Source organism: Xenopus laevis, chromosome 7L, assembly GCF_017654675.1.
Source record: "Xenopus laevis strain J_2021 chromosome 7L, Xenopus_laevis_v10.1, whole genome shotgun sequence".
NCBI lineage: Eukaryota > Metazoa > Chordata > Amphibia > Anura > Pipidae > Xenopus > Xenopus laevis.
Window position 1 is genome coordinate 108,189,115 of NC_054383.1, and position 13,619 is coordinate 108,202,733.

Consider the following 13,619-nt stretch of genomic DNA (forward strand, 5'->3'; position numbering starts at 1 on the left):
CTGTCGAAGTTAAATCCTTCGACTTCGAATATCGAAGTCGAAGGATTTAGCGATATTCGTTCGATCGAATGAAAAATCGACTCGTTCGATTCGAAGGATTTTAATCCATCAATCGAACGATTTTTGTTCGACTAAAAAAAGATAGCTAAGCCTATGGGGACCTTCCTAACATTGACTTCGGTAGCTTTTAGGTGGCGAACTAGGGGGTCGAAGTTTTTTCTTAAAGAGACAGTACTTTGACTATCGAATGGTCGAATAGTCGAACGATTTTTAGTACGAATCGTTCGATTCGAAGTTGTAGTCGAAGGTCGAAGTAGCCCATTCGATGGTCGAAGTAGCCAAAAAAACATTCGAAATTCTAAGTTTTTTTTCCTCTATTCCTTCACTCGAGCTAAGTAAATGGGCCCATACAATCTTGCTGTTTTCATTTAAAAAAATGCAGCAGTACTGGTGCCCATTTTATAGCAGGGGATGTCTTTAGTATAGTCGTAGGCTTTATTTCATAAACATTTTTCGGTCCTTTGTGTTCATCTCAGGTCTCAAAATAATAATGTAGACCTTAGGTAAAAATATACATGCCACTAATCCACTGCTTGAAGATAACATGGCAAATATCTCCACTGCCACCATGTACTTCCCTGTGGTGCTGAGGTAGGCTGGGATGAAGGAGATCCAAACAGCTCCAAATATCAACATACTAAAGGTGATCAGTTTGGCCTCATTGAAACTGCCTGGCAATTTTCTTGACAAATAAGCTATGGCAAAACATAAAGCAGCTAAAAATCCCATATATCCCATTGTGCATGAATAAGCAACAGGTGATCCCTTGTTACATTCCACAATAATGGCGCCCATCTTAGATTTATTGTCTTGGTATTCAAAAGGAGGAGAGTGTTCAAGCCACCCAGCACATATAAGAACTTGTATAGCTGTGCACACAAGCACCAGGGCATTCGTTACTCGAGAATTCAACCACATTCTCCTGTTGCTCTTTGGCTGGGTGAGGTTGAAGGCGATCACCACCATCATTGTCTTTCCCAAGATACATGAAATGCTCATGACAAAACTGATTCCAAAAATAAATTGCCTGAGGATACAGGTTATAGTAATGGGACGACCAATGAACATTAAGGCACAGAGGTAGCAGAAAAACAGTGAAAGAAGGAGGAGGTAACTGAGGTTCCGGTTATTTGCTTTCACAACTGGTGTTTCTGCATTTTTAATAAAAATTAACAGGATACTGAGAGGAAGAAGAGATCCTAGAACAGCGACAGTAGCTAAAGTTCCTCCTAGGGTTTCTCTAAAAGACAGAAATTCCAAGTTCCTCATCCAGCAGCCATTATGTTTCTCATTTGCCCACATGTCTTCAGGGCATTTCATACAGCTTGTTGAATCTAATAAGACAAAATAAAACTGATTATGATTGAGGGTGAGGATATGACTTATACATTTTCCCTAAACAGAGAACAAACTCCCATTATTGCAACTTTACCAAGTGTCCATGGAGAATAACCCACCTCTGCTGAGGAAAATACATTCCTCTTTTGAGAATAATATACATTAAGGCTACTAAGATTTGGCACCTACGAGAACCTGAAATTCAGACATATTCTCCCTGAAAAATGTTGTAGTGGTGCAATATATTTATCTTCTGTGTCTGTAAAAACTCTAGGGTTATGACCTGCAAAGAAATGTGAGAGGAGCTCTTTCATTCCTTTTGTCTTGTCTAGTTATTATTACTCTCCCATTCATGCTTATTTATGATAAAGAGGGATTCATTGAGAACAATTAAATTAGATGATTTGGGGAAGAAGAGGCTTTTGAAGCCTTCTGCATACTGCACTGTGCTCTAGAAGAAGGAAAAATACTAATATAGTTTTCTCCCAAGGGACTCAAAGAGGATTAATTACTTAAAGAGGCTTCAGACTAAAAAATTGATGCAATACATGTATTTTCTATTTTTAATTGTTTCTGACGTATTCACAGTTTTAGACTGCTAGGCTGGCTTCAGCTCATCAGCTTTTCTTGAAGGCCCAGAGTGTCAGGGATCTCAACTGTGACTTTTCTAGGCAGTTTCTGGGTTCAGTTAACCCTAGGGTTGTTGACTTTAAGTTGAGCCAAAAGTCTGGTGTTAGACATGTAAACTGTAGACAATGCAATTTTAATTGTGCATCCTCATTGTGAATATTTTTTCCATGAGTGATTTTTATTACATTCCCCTAAGAACTAGGATCACAAAAAATTGAACTAGGGTGTCTAGCATGCCCCCCAACTCCAGCGCAGTCCTGTAGTGACCAGTCAGAGCCCTGTACTTTCAATAAGGTACATCTAAATAAAAATGCTCATTTTGTTGACCAACAATCAATAAGACTCATAAAAAGGAGAAATGAAATAAAGTGTAACCATTCATTTTAATTAATGTGAATACTTTTTGTATTTTTTTGCATCTGCTTAAAACCTCAAGCAAGGCATTTTTATTACCTGTTTCATTGCTAAATTCGTCTTCTGAGCATAAGATACAGTCAAAGCAGCAGACAGGCTGTCCCTTCTGTGGGGCCTTTCTGTATCCTGGAGGGCAGCTCTCACTGCATATAGATTTTGGTGCCTGATGATTATATAACATTTATATTGATTGTAAAGGGAAATAATTTTACTTATACTTTTCTATAGCATTAGAAGCCAGAACTCATTGTGTCAAGGTGTTTACATAATTAATTAATATCAAAATCATGTGAACTATAGTTCCAAATGCTTAATTTGGCTCAATAGGGCTCAGGTTACTGAAATTTTGGAAATTTTCTTATGAGAAACGTCCTTTTTATTAGCATTTACTCTTTTCTGTGCTCCATTCTGTAGCAGGAACCTTTGTTTTTGCAGTTAGACACTACACTACTGATCATAGAGGTGTTGTGAGAAAGAGTAACCTTCAACAGAGAAAGAAGTTTTTGGTTTTGAAAACTCCTCAAATTGAAGTACTTTGGAGTTCTGATTTAAATATATTGCATTGCACAGTGGCACAAGGGTTAGTATTGGTGACTTGTAATGCTGGGGCCAGTTTCTAACCAGAGCACTGACAGAATGAGTTTGTATGTATTACCCAGTATTGTGTGGGTTTGCTCCAGTTCCTGCCAACACTCCAAACACATTAAGGAATAGAGATGTCGCGAACTGTTCGCCGGCGAACTTGTTCGCGCGAACATCGGGTGTTCGCGCTCGCCGGAAGTTCGCGAACGTCGCGCGACGTTCGCCATTTTGGGTTCGCCATTGTTGGCGCTTTTTTTTGCCCTCTCACCCCAGACCAGCAGGTACATGGCAGCCAATCAGGAAGCTCTCCCCTGGACCACTCCCCTTCCCTATAAAAACCGAAGCCCTGCAGCGTTTTTTCACTCTGCCTGTGTGTGCTGAAGAGATAGTGTAGGGAGAGAGCTGCTGCCTGTTAGTGATTTCAGGGACAGTTGAAAGTTTGCTGGCTAGTAATCATTTTGATACTGCTCTGTTATTGGAGGGACAGAAGTCTGCAGGGGTTTGAGGGACATTTAAGCTTAGGTAGCTTTGCTGGCTAGTAATCTACCTTCTACTGCAGTGCTCTGTATGTAGCTGCAGTGGGCAGCTGTCCTGCTTCTGATCTCATCTGCTGACTGCTGCAATAACAGTAGTCCTTGTAAGGACTGCTTTTATTTATTTTTTTGTTGTTTTACTACTACTACTACTACTACTATAAGAGCCCAGTGCTATTAGTCTAGCAGTGTTGGGGAGTGGGACTGGTGTGCTAATCTGCTGCTCCTATTAGTTCAGCAGCACCAACTTTAATTTTTTTTTTTAATATTCATTTTTTTTTATTTTACTTTTTTTTATTTTACTACCGCTGTAGTAGTGTATAAGTTGACCTTTTAGGCATTATTTGCCCTGTAGGCATTATTTGCACACTGTTTTCTTTCAACCCGCCATCTAGCTGTGTGACCTTGTTCACATTCTGTCTAAATATCCATAATATTACCGTCTCCAGAAAAAACACCGGAGTGACTTTTTTCAAGCAGCCATAATATATTTTACGTAATCCGTATCCACCGCTGTAGTAGTGTATACGTTGACCTTGTAGGCATTATTTGCACAGTGTTTTCTTCAACCCGCCATCTAGCTGTGTGAGCTTGTTCACATTTTGTCTAAATATTGATAATATTATCGTCTCTAGAAAAACCACTTGAGTTACTTTTTTCCAAGCAGCATTCATATATTTTACGTAATCCGTATCCACCGCTGTAGTAGTGTATACGTTGACCTTGTAGGCATTATTTGCACACTGTTTTCTTCAACCCGCCATCTAGCTGTGTGACCTTGTTCACATTCTGTCTAAATATCCATAATATTACCGTCTCCAGAAAAACACCGGAGTGACTTTTTTCAAGCAGCCATAATATATTTTACGTAATCCGTATCCACCGCTGTAGTAGTGTATACGTTGACCTTGTAGGCATTGTTTGCCCAGTTTTTTTGGCCGCAGCCACTGAAGCACAGAGGCCAGAAAAAATATGCCATATAAATGCTGAAAATAGTCATTTTTTGCCATACGTTGACTCAACGTATATGGCAAAAAATTACTATTTTCAGCATTTATATGGCATATTTTTTCTGGCAACTGTGCTTCAGTGGCTGCGACCAAAAAAACTGGGCAAACAATGCCTACAAGGTCAACGTATGGCAAAAAATGACTATTTTCAGCATTTATATGGCATATTTTTTCTGGCAACTGTGCTTCAGTGGCTGCAACCAAAAAAACTGGGCAAACAATGTCTACAAGGTCAACGTATGGCGAAAAATTACTATTTTCAGCATTTATATGGCATATTTTTTATGGCAACTGTGCTTCAGTGGCTGCGTCCAAAAAAACTGGGCAAACAATGCCTACAAGGTCAACGTATGGCAGTTGTTTAAAGAGAACAGTAGATTACTAGCCAGCAAAGCTACCTAAGCTAAAATGTCCCTCAAATCCCTGCAGACTTCTGTCCCTCCAATACAGAGCAGTATCAAGCAGATTACTAGCCAGCAAACTTACTATCATCTGTCCCTGAAATCACTAACAGCTCTCCCCCTACACTATCTCTTCCAAGCACACACAGGCAGATTTTTCAGATACATTTTTGCCCTTGATCCCCCTCTGGCATGCCACTGTCCAGGTCGTTGCACCCTTTAAACAACTTTAAAATCATTTTTCTGGCCAGAAATGTCTTTTCTAGATGTTAAAGTTCGCCTTCCCATTGAAGTCTATGGGGTTCGCGAACCGTTCGCGAACCGCTCGCATTTTTGCGCAAGTTCGCGAATATGTTCGCGAACTTTTTTTCCGACGTTCGCTACATCCCTATTAAGGAAGGCTAACTAGTTCCAGTGGAAGCCTCTCAATGATTAAAACTAGAGTCCCTTTCCAGCTCAGTGTACCTTCACTTTAGTCAAAGTAATGCCTGGGAGAGCCACCTTCAGTTTATCAGTCCTAGTTGGAGCCACGTGCTGCACTTACTAAGCTGTCCTGATATCTTACAACCCTGACAGTTTTGCTCTAATATCTTCTTCACAGGGCCCCTGCTTCTCAATCTCAATGAGGGGTTGGTTCCCTTATAAAATAGTGTCTTTACTGGAGCCAGCAGCATCCATCCCTGGTAACAGGTGGAGTACAAAGAGGAAGGGCCATGTGGTCCCTCCTACTTTGTTAACTATGGTCAGGAGCTTATAACTTCACTGGGATTTTATAAAAAAATCCCTACCAAAGAGCATAGGTGACAGAGCCAGGACTTATGATTTAGTATGATAAAGTAAATAATATATATTATATTTAAAGGAATAAATATATTAAAGCAGCAAGACCAAAATGTATGTCATTGCTCTTACAACTGCTGAAGATACATTATAACAATACATTATTGTTATTATGTGCATTTCCCCTTTCAGATCAATGTGCTTCAGTGGGCCCAGACCCCAATATGTAGTTGGTGCATTACTGAACCAGAAATGTTGTTGACCCTATGTTATCCACCAATTGGATGGTGCTGTCAGTAGTGATTTTCAAAACTGAAAATGCCCAAAGCCTAAACATGCAGTAGTAAGACCCAAGCATGCCAGCCTTATCAGATTTGCAAAGAATTAAACAATATTATTTGTACTTACTGCTGTGTAACCTCCACTCCAGAATATAGTGTTGTTACTCAGAACAACATGACTCTTAGGAAAATCTTTTACTGTTGCAAAATTGACATATTGTGTTTCACCATTGGGAAGAGCTTGCCAATTCACGTACTCAAGTAAACATATCAGGTCCCCATTCTCATCAAAGAACAACTCCTGGCCAGCAGTGTTTTTTACCCTCACACGCTTTACATACTGCAAAATCTATAAATAACCAAACAATAATAGCAAATTTAAAAAAAACTATATATATATATATATATACAATTATGAATTGTAACTCCAATTACAAAGTTTGCAATTGAATAGGAATTCTTTTCTTTTTTTCTTTTTTCTAATCAAGTAGTATATGAATATAAAAAGTATAAAGCAATATTGTGGATATTAGTGAATCTTTGTATCTCTACAAGACAGGCTTGCCAAGCAAAACAGATTCTTTTCACAAGTAATAATGTATTGATTAGTATAATTGAAGGACTGAGTTCATGAAGGTTAAACTGCAGAGGTATTCATTTTAACATAAAATCTTTTGGCTTCAGAGGTCATTAGGCATACTAAACAGATAGTTGGACAACATTTTAAAGAGAGAATCCCCCAACTCACCAGTGAGGAGAATGAGAAAAAGCTAGCATGTTTGTAAATATGCTAAAGGACACCTTTATTATTTCAGTTCATCTGAAGAAACTACTAGGAATGACTTTCTTTTCGATCTTGTAATAACTAATAATACTGAACTCATCTCTAACATTTGTGTGGGCGAGCATTTAGGAAACAGTGATAATAACATGGTCTCATTTAAGATTATGTAGCAGAAACAACTATAAGGGTGTATCTAAAAAACAAAATTTTAAACGAGCAAACCTTGCCAGTATAAAGGAACCTCTGCAACAAATTAACTGGTAAAGGCATTTCACAGGGTTGAACACAGAATAAAATAGGATGTCTTTAAAATGCTGCTTAATATATATGTCAGTATATTCCCCCTGTAAGCAAGGAACGTCATCACAAGGCAAAACCTTTGTGGTTCAATGTAGGTGTTGAGGTTGGTAAGAAAAGACGTACTTTTAACATTTTCAAATTACCCGGGACAACGGAAACGTTTATCAGGTCTAAGTCAGGAGTTTCAATTGGAGGGGTTAACTTGATGGACTTTGGTCTTTTTGCAACCCGAATTAACTGTGTATCTATGAACTATATATAAATATATGCACTTTACAGTTTAGGCTGCATCAAGTTCATCCCTTATATGCTTTCTTTTTATGTTATTATTTACCACTGGGAATATGTCAGAATTCTGTGGAGAGTCATTGAATTCTTTATTTTCACATGAGGCACTCCTATACTTGATCTCCAACACAAGCTGGGCAGCCCATATTGTTGTTCTTCTCCCAATCCAGAAGGAGTGTAAGGTGCCATATCTCCTATTCTCACCTGAAAGCACTTACTTCATAGATTTGTTATTTTATCAAATCCCTACTGATGTGTGTATTTTTAAGGAAGTTAAAACTGGACAATAATCTGCTTTCCTGGTACACAAACAGGGAGCTTTACATTTTTTCTTACCTTCCATGTGTCCAGTCTACTTATGGTTAAACATGGGGATTCAGATCTGCAGGAAATCATATTGTTGATACCATGGGCCAGTGTATAAACTGCATTGTAGACAAGAATGGTGTATCCTGACGCTACTTCATTATAACCTTGGTGTTCTAAAGTTGTAAGATTTTCCTGCCCTGTACAATAGAATGATCCATTGACTGGTGTTTCATTGGGCCACAAACAACCAAAACTTGCTTCCCAAAATGCTTTCATGAAAATATCTTTTGGATATAAAGATGGATGAATGCTATAAAGAAATTCTCTAAATCCAGGGATTATTGTTAAAGGCATCTTTTGCCCAATAGTACCATTTAATACTCTCCAATATTCTGTATATGCAAATATAGGAGAATTAATAGCACTGCCACTGGCAATCCAGACCTTTCCAGTAAAATCTTCTTCAGTTGCTACTTTCATGAATGGGATTAGCTCTGGCAAAGAGCAATAAAGTAGCACAACTGTGGCCGAAGACCTTTTGATGGATTGGAGAATAGAGAGTGACTGATCTCTGGTGTGTTGAGCTGATATCCGCATAAAAAAAGCCACACAAACTCCAGCTGCTTCAATTTCTTTCCGCACAAGCTCACTGTCATAGAGGTCTAAGTCATTATCAGAAGCCAGAATTCCTATCCAGGTCCAGTTAAAATGGTTCATCAGCATATAGAAATAAAAAGGCTGTATTTTATCGTTTATAATAGTGCGCAGAAAAGAAGGAAAATTGACTTTATCACCTAGATTGGCCAATGCTGACCCAAAGCTTATCTGGAAAAGCAATTGTATGTATTTTAACCATATAAAAAAATAACTATTGTTCTTCAATAAATTAAACTCACAAATACTAAATAAAATACCAAAAGTAAACATACATTCTTATTTTTCACATGTTATCACTAGTTAGAAGCCTTTAAGTTGTTAGGAAATGCCCTGTAGCTATTATGGTTCCATAGCATTTTTACTGATGGGAAAGATGTGAAAAATTTACTCCGTAGCAGGAATTTCCAATAAATTTGTACTTTGATCCATTTCCCACAGAATAAATTGACTTTTAAAAATTTTGCCTAATGGATATAATTATTCTCAGTTGCTCAAAAGTAAAGAAAGAACTGGAGAAAACTGTTTGGAGAAAAGAAAACAAGGGGGAAGAGGAGGAAATATTTTGTCCCTGACTAAAATATACATTTATATCAATTCTACATGAAAATTTAGGAAAATTTTAGAAACTTTTTAGAAAAAAAAAAATCTTCTATGCATATCAGAAAATAACAATTAAACCTTTCAAAAAAACTACCTCTCCAGGTTATCAGAGAAATTCTGATATATCCATCTATTATTCTTTATATGTTATAACTATTGCCCAAAACATTATGCTAATTATGTACAGTGTATTGTTCCACTTGATATGACTATATTATGTATACGTTTAATACATAAACATGTAATAACTCAGGCCTAAACATTCCAAATTTTAATAATGTTTTTCAAACTAACCAAGGAATCAGGCTATAGACAATCTATAGTATAACCAAGTACAAGTGCTGATTCACTATCATTTTGGATTTCATATCTGTCCCAGCCCTTCTAGTCTTATAATGGTTATTTGGGATACAATATTTTTGTTATTTAGTCAATATTACTTTTATATGACAACGCTGGTGCACTCTCTTCATGGTTTTGACATACCTGAGGCAATCGATACAGTCCCAAAATTCTGGCCACAGCAACAGAATTGGAAGACTGAAGATCTCCTACTAATCCTACCATTTTGGAATTTTTCCCACAAATGTAATTAGGCATTGCCTTTTCACTCTCCGACAGAAGCTGTAGCGCTCCATCAACAGCCTGCATTTCATTAAAGCAGGAGTCATATATACGGAAGCCCAGTGTAATGTTCGGCAGGAGTTCTGGATTCTCATTGATCTCATTAACAACATAGACCATGGCAAGTACATGTAGATAACAGAATACAGATAGCCTAAAAACAATACATACTGTAAATCACACGTCACATAGGGTATCAATGATTCCCAGCAGTTTGATCTATAGAGACTTTTAAAAAATAAAAATTGCCTGCTTTAAACTGTTGAACGTTATACTGTTGAAAGGCGTTGTAGTAGTAGTAGTACTAGGAGCTGCTCAACAGCCACACTGAGCACTATCACCAATACCAATGTCTACTGACATTAAAGGAACAGTTCAGTGTAAAAATAAAAACTGAGTAAATAGGCTGTGCAAAATAAAAAAAATAATTCTAATATAGTTAGACAAAAATGTAATGTATAAAGGCTGGAGTGACTGGATGTCTCACATAATAGCCAGAACACTACTTCCTGCTTTTCAGCTCTTTAACTCTGAGTTAGTCAGTAACTTTAAGGGTGGCCACATGGGACATAAATGTTCATTGAGTTTGCAATTGATCCTTAGCATGCAGGTCAGATTTAAAATCAAACAGGTATGGCCCATGAGACCCCCCCCCCCCTCAAATGACTGATTGGTTACTGGCTTGTAGCCAATCAGTGAAAACCAAGAGAGCTGCAAAGCAGGAAGTTGTGTTCTGGCTATGATGTTAGACATCCAGTTAATACAGCCTTTATATATTACATTTTTGGCTAACAATATTGAAAATATTTTGTTATTTTGCACCCAGTTTTTAGTTTTATACTGAATAATTCTTTTAACACTTTTATAGGTCTCTGATCACCAAAAACATAAATTTTATTTTAATAACTGAGTACAATATGTATAAGTACAATACACATTTTTCCTGTTTAGATTTGATATTTGTATCAGAAACATAAAATGTACAAATGCAATATATTTTAACTGTATCATATTTACTAAGTGGGGGAAGGTTGCAAAGTTTAATAAAACAACAGAGGCAAACATCATATTTTTTGCACTTTTCCTGCCAAGAACTTACTAGGCTCTACACAATTGAGCTTTTACTACAGGGCTTTGTTGTACAGCATTGTATTTTGCAGCAAGGTCTGGATTCAGTGCAAGGAGAAAAAAGCAGGCTGCACTGATATTCATGTATCCAAGCACTAAGGAGCATGATTTTTTCACCCTTTGTACTCTATCATTTGCTTCTGTGGTCCATTATGTATACACGGAGTTCACAATATTCACAAAAAAATAGCTTTGTTTCTTACAGAGCTGTTGCTAATAATTTTACAGTATCTAAAAAGTGGATCATGGTATGGGAGCTCTGTTCCCTTGGGTCCCTGAGCTACAAATGTTAGACAGATAGGTCTTTGAAAGTAAACCATAGGGTACAGTATCCATAAGCTAATTGGTAAGGATGAAGTAAGGACATCTGAACCGTCTTTGGATGACCTCCTTTGGTCCCCCTTAGTTAAAGGAAAAATATACCCCTCACACAATGTAGGTCTCTATAAAAAGATATTGCTTAAAACAGCTGATATGTTAAACCCTGCTTCATGTAAATAAAACATTTTCATAATAATATACTTTTCTAGTAGTATGTGCCATTGGGTAATCATAAATAGAAAATTTACATTTTAAAAAATAAGGGCAGCCCCCTGGGATCGTATGATTCACGGTGCGCACAAACATACCAAACAAACCATACTTGTTAGGTCACATTAACAAATTAACAGACAGAGTTCTGTATTTTGCTTCCACACTTCTTCCTGTTACAGTTGTAGTATTTCTGGTCAGGTGATCTCTGAGGCAGCACACAGACCATCACGAAATGGTGATTCAAGGCAAGAGATGTAAAAGGTCAATATTTACTTAAATATATATATATATATATCGGTATGACAAGATTCTTTAATATGCCGCTTAATTTGATATAAACTATCTGTTGCTTAAGTATTCATTTTGGGGGTATAGTTTTCCTTTAAAAACAAAATTACAGATCCACAGTAGGAAACAATTGCTTTACCGATCATATTTCCAAGAATATCTAGAAAATCATATGCTATTTCACTCCAGATCTCATCCTACCTGACCTCTAAAGGTGGCCATAGATAGAACAGTTACAATCTTTCCTGTAATTATTGATACAGACATTTAGGGGTAGATGTATTAAGATTTGAGTTGTTTTTTCCACGACAATTCAAGTATTCAAGTTTTTTTTGCTCAAAACTCACATTTTCGGGTTTAAAAAAAACCTCTAATTGCACGAGTTGTTTTTTTTTTTTAAAAAAAAACTTGCGTTTTCAAGATTTATGATACCTCGACCTGGAAATAGCTCAAACTTCTAGTGTTTACTAATGTTACATTTGGGTTTACAATGTGGCAAACACTGTTGCATTGCACTAACATTTTATTAGAATTATTACTAATAACACATCAATTACATATACTGTACGTACATGCAAACTGACTGGAAGATAAAGAAGACCCTGCTTATTAGAATTTAAAATGTAAACATTTAATAATTTAATTAAAATTATTTTATTTCATACCAGAAAGTAGTCTTGTGTTGCTATTGTTAATATAAGGTGTTTGATACATTTTGACTCACATCTTTTTATTGTATCACATTTTGTTTCTACCTCTAATATGACAAATTTAGGTGCTAAAAATAATGAGAGTATAATATTAAGGATTTCGCTCTATTGTACAGTAACACTGCTAATGCATTTACCATATGAGAGTATACGAATTAGAAAAAAACAGCCTTACTTGTTACATTTCCCCATTGAGGGCTTTGTAGTGAAATTGACTTTAATGTTACTTGGTTCAAGATGCACAGGGATAAGAGCTCCAACAATGATGTCTCCATCTTTTTCATAAAATTTCAGATTTTCTGATGGCAACTTGCAGCCTGGATCCCCATCGCTCATGTAAATAGCCCAGCTCAGTATCAGCAGCCAGTCCAGAGAGTTCAATCGACTGTAATACAACAACCACAAGAAATGAATCATTGCAATATTCATTAGAGAGATAATAAATGTATAATTGTACAAAAACACAGCAAATGCAATAGTCACAATGGCATGGAGTGTGGATACAGATGGAGGAAGCTTTTATTTAACATCACACAATGGCACAGCTTTCACTTTATTGGAATTTTGAAAACCTGCCTTTACAAAGGTATCACTTGATTGCAAACCTCAAGCAGTATCACATTGCTGGGAGTAGTGTAAGTACAACCACCCAACAGAATAAGACTTTCTGTTTTTTGCTGTAGAAGCAGAACATTTCTAGTTCTACAATATATTATTTGCATAAACTTTCTAAACAAGCAGTTTCTATGAACCTACTAATCATTATCTAGAGTCTTATTCATAATGTCTCTCTCATACTAAATATTAATCTGACACTCCATTTAAAGTTAAAGATGGTGAAATTACTATTATGTAAAACGTAAAAGATAAGTATTTGATTAGCAGAGAAGTGCCACCAACAGCATGTTGTATAGAAGACTATTAATATTTCTGTGATGAAAGTGGTTCTTTATTTATTCGGCAGTGAATTCCCTAATATATAATACTGATAACTGCACTCAATCCAGGTTGTTACTGGTCAATTTAAAGTCATATCATTATCTCATTCCTCAGGGCCCACGTAAAGACAGGCCTGCAATAAAGAAAATTATGATAATAATACACTTTAGAATAAGGCTTGTAGAGTGCACATTGCTCACTGGGATCCCATTCCTTCTTACTTAATTAATTTAAATAAATTCACAGCTTAATGCTCAGGCCTGGATTTGTGGAAAGGCCACTAAGGCGGCACGATTTTAGGGGCCACACCCACATTTGTATAAAAAACATTGGGGATACACAGGAGATACAATATTTAAATTTCCTGTGCTCCAATCCCCATTCCTCTGGTCCCGATGATGAAAATTTGCACAAATAAAGGGGAGGGGA

The 13,619-nt window shown here is 36.8% G+C and overlaps 1 protein-coding gene across 1 annotated transcript; it reads right to left on the reverse strand.

The window, feature by feature from the left end:
• Positions 1 to 495: 495 nt before the first annotated feature.
• LOC108695879 (extracellular calcium-sensing receptor) lies at positions 496 to 9,711 on the reverse strand. The gene is made up of 5 exons (XM_018224831.1): positions 9,454 to 9,711; positions 7,738 to 8,535; positions 6,157 to 6,378; positions 2,482 to 2,605; positions 496 to 1,394 (listed from the first exon to the last, which is right to left on the reverse strand). The coding sequence occupies exons 1-5, from the start codon at positions 9,709 to 9,711 to the stop codon at positions 496 to 498; spliced, it is 2,301 nt and encodes a 766-aa protein (XP_018080320.1).
• Between the last annotated feature and the right edge of the window lie 3,908 nt (positions 9,712 to 13,619).